This window comes from Salmo salar, chromosome 10 (assembly GCF_965601325.2).
Source record: "Salmo salar chromosome 10, fSalSal1, whole genome shotgun sequence".
Taxonomy (NCBI): Eukaryota; Metazoa; Chordata; class Actinopteri; order Salmoniformes; family Salmonidae; genus Salmo; species Salmo salar.
In genome coordinates, this window is record NC_138300.1 from 89520168 (window position 1) to 89527944 (window position 7777).

At 42.2% G+C, this 7777-nt stretch overlaps 1 protein-coding gene across 1 annotated transcript; it reads left to right on the forward strand.

Annotated features, from left to right (window-relative positions):
• Positions 1–638: 638 nt before the first annotated feature.
• On the forward strand, positions 639–6751 carry LOC106560841 (heat shock factor protein 4). Its single transcript, XM_014124200.2, has 12 exons — positions 639–882; positions 2073–2181; positions 2368–2495; positions 2582–2706; positions 3291–3366; positions 3645–3712; positions 4948–5047; positions 5241–5362; positions 5492–5683; positions 5800–5908; positions 6093–6158; positions 6647–6751. The coding sequence occupies exons 1-12, from the start codon at positions 757–759 to the stop codon at positions 6704–6706; spliced, it is 1281 nt and encodes a 426-aa protein (XP_013979675.1). The 5' UTR covers positions 639–756; the 3' UTR covers positions 6707–6751.
• Positions 6752–7777: the final 1026 nt, after the last annotated feature.

Here is a 7777-nt window from a genome sequence, read left to right on the forward strand (position 1 = left end):
GATCAAGGTGCATAAAATTAGCATTCTCCAGGGATGCAAACAAGAATACAAATTGCATGGTCACAAATAGGAACTAATTTATTTCTGACCAGAATTTGAAATTTATTTTATCAGATTTTTCAATGACACAAAGAACTTCACAAAAATGTTCTTGAAAAATTGTGAAACAAAACCAGTGGTTGTGACACAAAACCAGTGGTTGTTGATACAAAAATCTTACAAACCACATACTGTATGATGTACTCTTTCTAAGGGTTACATGTTATATGATATTTATGTGTTTGTCCTTGAGCTATGAAGATGAGTCTGTGAGTGTAGGTCGGTGTATCATGGCCTTCATGAATTGTGATGAATGTGCGGTCTTCAAGTCAACGACTCTCCTCTTGGAACTGGCCCTGAAAAGATGTTCTTACAGGAGTGTTTATATCTGGACACACACACACACACACGTATTCACCAGCGCTCCTGTGCTGTATCGTATTGTTTGGCATGACAGTGTGGTATTATTTTAGGCTTTGTAATGGCCTGTATTGTTTCCCAGTGGGGTCTTTTGTGTTGGAGGGCTATAGTGACGCTGCAGGGGCAGGTTTGTGCTGACGCTGGCCTGTAGGGATGACAGGGCCTGATATGGCCGAATGAGTAGTCCAGAGAGAGTCAGCAGCAAAGCAGCTCAGAGATGGAGTAGGACCTGTGCACGTACACACTCTCTCATACACATTCTTAATAACAGTTTGTTCATCCAACTGAAGCGCAGCCATGCAGGAATCTCCTGGCTCTATTGGTGTGGATGGGGGTTATGCCAGTAACGTGCCTGCCTTCCTAACCAAACTGTGGACCCTGGTCGAGGACCCGGACACCAACCATCTCATCTGCTGGAGTGCTGTGAGTACCTGAAGGACTGACACTTCTGGTTGGTTAAAGAGAGTTAGCGGTCTTTCATATAGTGGAATATATTTCATGTGTTTGATAGAAATTACAAGATAGAGAAGTCCTGTTTTAGTGAAGATTCTACTTCTCTATTACTCAAGGATAGTTCTATGTTTGAACATCAAATCAATTGGTGACCATTTATACCCGGATTAACAAAAAAAGTTATCTGTTTAAACCTTTGGCTAACTCAAAACACGTGCCTGCCTTGCAATTCATCAGTGAAATTAGAAAATGCCTCTGAATGAAACAAGTTGTATTTCCGACATCACAACTAGGAAGTTCCGATGAGCACGTGAATGCAGGATTAGCTTCACCGCTACATGGCAAAAAGGTTCTGAACTATTTAAAACACTACCAAGATTTGAATTTAGTTCAACTACCACCAAGTAGTTTAATTACTAGTTGAACAACATGTAGTTCACTAGGCTACTCCCCAACACTGAGCTACAATGGTAACACATTTTCACTTATTGCAGCTGTTTAGCTTGTTAAACAAAGATTAGCCATAGGTTGGCAAAATAAATTATATCCAAGTCAAGAAATAAAGTTGTCATCATTAGAAAGAAGACATGCTCCTCTTTTCTACTGAAAATGTATTTATTCTGTTGTTGCTAGCAATATTCAAAAAGACATTGGGGGGGAATTTTCTAAAGATATTTTTGCTGACCCCAGGTTGATTACCCCTGTGCTACTGGACTTTACCTAAGTGACAAAAGTCCATCATCTTGTCATTGATTTACTGTCAAATAGGTTGTGTACAGCTTACTGATAAATGTGTTTTTCCCTCAACTTTCATTTCAGCTTTTAGCATACTTAAATTCTAAGAAATTAAAAAGGGAAGTGGCTAAGGTTCCCCTGTCTGCTCAAATCCATATATTATTTTCAAAAAGAACTAGGATATGCAAAGTAAAGACTTAATATGGACTTCTTGTTGTAAAAAGCAAATAAGACTTCCTATTTGATCAATCTTCACATGATTTATAGGACTGAGCCTTAGATGGTTTTGACACTAACGTCCTTGACTAAAAAGCATTCATCTGTGTCTGGGAAACTGGCTCTGAATGTTGAATTGAGGTAGTCAATGGCCAATCAGTGGTTCATAGAACTTAAACACAAACCCATATTTTGGTTCTGTCCCTCAGACTGGAACCAGCTTCCATGTTTTTGACCAGGGCAGGTTTGCCAAGGAGGTGCTGCCAAAGTACTTCAAACATAACAACATGGCCAGCTTTGTCCGACAGCTCAACATGTGTGAGTACCTCTCCTCATCCCTAAAGAATAAAGACTCTCTCGAATATTTAGCAGTATTTAGAAGTGAATAGTGTAGGAATGACTTGTGTATTGTTTATGTGTAGGTACTGTAGGATAGGCATTCATTTGAGTGTTTGTGCCTCTGGAGGTGTGTTTTGTGTGCCGCTAACTGTGACTGGTGTGCAGATGGCTTCAGGAAGGTGGTGAACATAGAGCAGAGTGGCCTGGTGAAGCCAGAGCGAGACGACACAGAGTTCCAGCACCTCTACTTCCTGCAAGGCCACGAACACTTGCTGGAGCACATCAAGAGGAAGGTGAGACAGAAACCTAGGAAATAAAACACACACACACACACACACGCCAACAAAGTACACATGGTAAGACCTCTGTGTGTGTTTAGGTCTCAATCGTGAAAAGTGAAGAGACTAAAGTACGGCAGGAGGACTTGAGTAAGCTGCTGTATGAGGTGCAGGTGCTGCGCAGTCAACAAGAGAACATGGAGTGTCAGATGCAAGACATGAAACAGTAAGTAGGAAGAACAGTGTGCTGATACAACGCATCAATCATAACTACATCCACAATGTATGACACATGCTAAATCAATACAGTTACAATTAGCAGTACTGTAGTTGGTTTAATGCTATGACATTTAGTTTGAGGCACTGAACTGGGACAAAACATATTACTAATCATACTAAGCCATATGCAACAGAGTCAAAGCAACTCATAGTCCATCCTCAGTAGTCCATGCATTGTCCCTGGCCGCATTGTATGTTCCAATGGTTTGGTCTATTGTCTACATTGGTTGAAGAGAACATTCAGCCGCTCACCTGACCGTTGCGCCCTATAATAGTGTCCGGTGAGCTGGTCAGGTGCATGCGTCAGGTAGCAGTACAGGTGACCTTTCACATGTCTCTGTCTGATCTGGAATAGGTGGATGACATTTGGCTGAGCACTCCGATATGACCCATCAGGGTGAACGGGCTGAAACCAGAGCACTGCCTAGTCACACCATTTAATCACACATAGATCACACACATGCGGGATGGTGAGTGATGGGGTTGATAATGAAATAGTGAATGTCACAGTGGTCTGTCTTACTCCTCCAGGCAGAATGAGGTGCTGTGGAGAGAGGTGGTCTCACTGAGACAGAACCACACCCAGCAGCAGAAAGTCATGAACAAGGTGAGAACCTCTGAACAAACATGACAATTGTGTGTGTGTGTGTGTGTGTGTGTGTGTGTGTGTGTGTGTGTGTGTGTGTGTGTGTGTGTGTGTGTGTGTGTGTGTGTGTGTGTGTGTGTGTGTTAGAGAGCGAGCGAGCGACAGGGGGGAGGAGTCCAAGTGTGTTACTTTGGTGCTGTTCTCAGAACCCCAGACCGCGGAACATTGTAAGAGGTAACTCGTCTGTCTAGAGAGACTACTTAGTGCTGCATCATTCTCTGTTTTTTGCTCCTTTATAGCTGATTCAGTTCCTATTCAGCCAGATGCAATCAAGCACACCCAGCACTGTAGCAATGAAGAGAAAGCTGTGAGTATACTGCTTCTCTTTGTAGTGCGTGCCCACACACACACGTACACACACACAGGCTAAGATTAACAATACATGCACTCAAAAACACACACACAAACACACCTGTATGTACATACACTATACTAACAAATCGACAATAGTAACACAAACACTGCAGTGGGAACGGCCAACTCAGCTGGATGTGGTCAGCTGCACAATCACAGTTGAGATGAATGGAGCTGAATGCTGAATCAGACCTACTGAGCTCTAAGCCCCTCACACACACACACACACACACAATCACTCACCCCCCCTCCCATCCTCTCACACCCACACCACCCCACTTAACCAGGGCGCATGACCCTCTATCCTCTATGAGAAATGCACTGTCAGCTTGTGTGACCCGTGTGAACAAATCGGTCGAAGGACAAGGCACAGTCACATACAACGCTCATATGTTCGCAGGTAGCCTAATGGTAAGAGCATTGGGCCAGTAACCAAAAGGTTGCTGGATCGAATCCCAGAGCTGACAAGGTAAAAAGCTGTCGTTCTGCCCCTGAGCAAGGCAGTTAACCCATTAGAAGACGTGGATGTTGATTATGGCAGCTCCTCTCTGATTCAGAGGGGTTGGGTTAAATGCAGAAGACACATTTAAGTTGTACAACTGACTAGGTATCCCCCTTTCTCTCATTACAGCGGTCATGCCCATAACACCTAAAGATTTACAATCACAACTGACATTAACTGTACATTGTTCACATTCATAACACTGTGGCATAGCTGTGTTCTACAATACAATTCATGTTGTCATTGTGCCCTGCTGTTTGTGCTTAGTATTGGTTGCAGTAAATTAAACTGATAGAGATATAGCATTGTGTACACAGCCTTGGCAAAATAGAAACAGTAGTGGCTGGTATAAGATGAATGAAATAAAATATCACAAAAGTCAATTACGTAGTGTAATTACTAACATACATTATTAACTTTTCTCAGTGGTTGAAAAGCAAGTGGGTTATTCAGTGTTTTAAGGTCTACATGTTCTACACAAGCCAAGCTAGTTTCTCAAAACTACCACTGCTTTCTTAGTCACCCTTGCAATAGAGGTTACAGGTACTTCCCCTTATCCTTGGCTCTCATCCAGTAAAGACGAGCAGACACTGCTCTCTCTGTCAGTTCCATGGCATGTCATTGCATAAGAGTATTTATATTGTTTTCTCAATATTCCCCCTCATGGTGATGCCTGGCCCATCCAGTCCCCTCATGCTGGATGTTGGCTCCACCACGCCCCCAGCCTCTAAGTTCAACCATAGCCACCAAATGGAGTCCCTGCATGAGCCCTTCTATATCCAGTCGGTGAGAACCCACTCTACCGTTCACCATTACACTACTTTTTGCTAGTTGTACTGCATTTAAAGTTTCCATTTAGCATTGGGACATTATGATTATCATAAAATAAAGCCCTTCATATTTTGAACTGCATAGTGACTGTCAGGCTGTGAGCTTCACAAACCTTTCATCAAACTCTCTTACTGCTCCTTCTCTACAGCCATCTACAGAAACTGCCTCTTGCTCCAATAGTGCAATGACAGGAGGACCAATCATATCAGACGTTACGGAAATGTCACAACCCAGCAACATGGCCATTCAAATGCAAACAGAAGAGACAAGGTGAGGATGAAATGTCAAAGTCACCTTTTATCCTGTAGTGATTCCCAAAGTAACAAAATCCAGTATCTAGCCTTATTCAGCAGGAACGATATGAACAGATGAGACTGCTGTGTTTCTGTCCCCACACAGGGATAAGTGTATGATGCTGATCAAAGAGGAACCAGTGAGCCCAGGGGTGCGAGGCCGGGGGGAGGGTGTTCCACTGGGCTCCTGCGAGGTGTGTTCTGAACCCCCTGTCCTCCATGTTGCCATGGTACAGTCCGTCCTGGAGGGCAGAGGGTCTGGAGCAGAGAGGAGGAGCAAGAGACCTGCTCTGGAAAGGTACACCCCCACACACACACACAGATAAACAGCTCTATATTGTTTTATTTTATTACATATTAACGTATTGTTTTCAAGTGAAGCCCAAGTAGTGTGATATGGTGTGTGTGTTGTAGACCAGAAGTACCTGATGCTGTAGATAATGTGGACATGAGTCTGGAGGACTTGCAGCTTCTCCTGAGGACCCACCAGCAAAGTGTGGAGCCCACCGCTGCTGTCGCAGATGTGAGTAGGACCCTCCGAAGCTTAGCAGACAGTGTGTTTAAAGCCTGTCTCCCGGAAGCAATGGGGAAACGTTACTGCAGAAACAGGCATAATAGCTCTCATGTGAAGTTTCTCTTCACTAGATAAGAGTGATAACAGTGATCACAGCAGCTCATACTGATAGGACGCTGTTCTGTCTTTACAGCCATTCAATTTTAACCTGCCCTTGAGTGAGTGGAACTTTAATGACATGGAGTCCAACCTAAAATCAGTGAGTAGAATATGTTTATGGTGTTTGAATTAGCTCTGCACAGATATTATATGTTGAAGTCGTCTAGTTATATATTCAGTAAAGTCAACACAAGTTATGAGTTACTGTGATTTTCCACTAGTTGCCACAAAGTTAAAATGGTATATATCGTAAAATTCTGTCTTAATATAAGGTTAGCAGTGTGGTTTAGGTTAGGGTTAAGATTAGGTTTAAAATCAGATTTTAAGAAGATAAATTGTAGAAATAGGCTGGGTTTGACTTTGTGTCTGTGGTAACTAGTGATCACCATTACTGTGTCAGCCATAAATGACTGGCTTTAGTCAGACAAAGGCAGGTAATGGTAAAACAACTTGTCAACATTTGACCTCACTTCTTGGGAGTATGAATCATTGTGTGCTGTGCAGGTAGCCTCTCTGTAGTTGGTTTATAGTACTGGTCAGTGTTATCTTTAGTAGTATCTAATCCCCCCCATGAAACACGTGTTCCAGTACATGTTTCAGAGCCAGGAGGCAGAGGCATACCCCAATGCTGGATGTGAGGAACAGTAACGGCTTGACAGATCAGCTGGCACAGGCTAGTCCTGACAAAGAAAGGTACAGTAAGTCGTTTTTGGGGGGTGTCTGTACTTTACTATTTATATTTGACAACTTTTACTCCACTACATTCCTAAGAAAATATTGACTTTTTACTCTTACATTTTCCCTGACACCCAAAAGTACTCTACATTTGGAATGCTTAGCAGAATAGGAAAATGGCCCAATTCACACACTTATCAAGAGAACACATGGTGATCCCTACTGCCTCTGATCTAGCAGACTCGATAAACACAAATGCTTTGTTTGTAAATTATGTCAGTGTTGGAGGGTGCCCCTCGCTATCCGGACATTTTTTAAACAAGAAAACCATGCTGTCTGGTTTGCTTAATATAAGGAGTTTAAGTGATCTATAGCATTTGCTTTTGATACTAATGTATATTTTAGCAATTGCATTTATTTTTGATACTTAAGTATATTTAAAACCCAATACTTTTAGACTTTTACTCAATTATTTTACTGGGTGACTTTCACTTTTACTTGAGTCATTTTCTATTAAGATATCTTTACTTTTACTCAAGTATGACAATTGGGTACACTTTGAACCACAGGCCATTTCTCGACCTGGATCTTTGTGCGTAGTTGAATGATTATATGGGCAGCAGTGGCGACCAAGAAAAAAAACATAAAAATAATTTATTTTGTCTCTCTGTGTTTCATAAATTTCCTTAAATTCGCAAGAGGCTGAACGTATCTTACTGGAGGAAGCTAACGAAACAGCGCCACTCTGTCTCTGTATGTGTAGCCCATCTATGCTGTCTGATCAAAAAGAGTATGACATTGTTGCCGTCTGTAGCATTGAATGCAAGGGAAGGCAGCGAGCATTTGGCCTCCCTTGGTCTTTCTTTAAAGATAATCTTCTCGTTAATCCAACCACAATGTCCGATTTCAAAAAGGCTTTACGGCAAAAGCATAACATTAGATTATGTTAGGACAGCGCCTAAACAAGAAAAACCACAAAGCCATTTTCCAAGCAAGGAGAGGCGTCACAAAAACCAGAAATACAGCTAAAATTAATCACTAACC

Bases quoted from the DNA above. Each gene is read 5' to 3' on its own strand.
- LOC106560841 (XM_014124200.2), top strand. From the start codon at position 757: ATGCAGGAATCTCCTGGCTCTATTGGTGTGGATGGGGGTTATGCCAGT. The intron at 3,713-4,947 runs GTGAGTATACTG...TGGCCCATCCAG, and splicing joins GTAGCAATGAAGAGAAAGCT to TCCCCTCATGCTGGATGTTG. The intron at 5,363-5,491 runs GTGAGGATGAAA...GTCCCCACACAG, and splicing joins ATGCAAACAGAAGAGACAAG to GGATAAGTGTATGATGCTGA.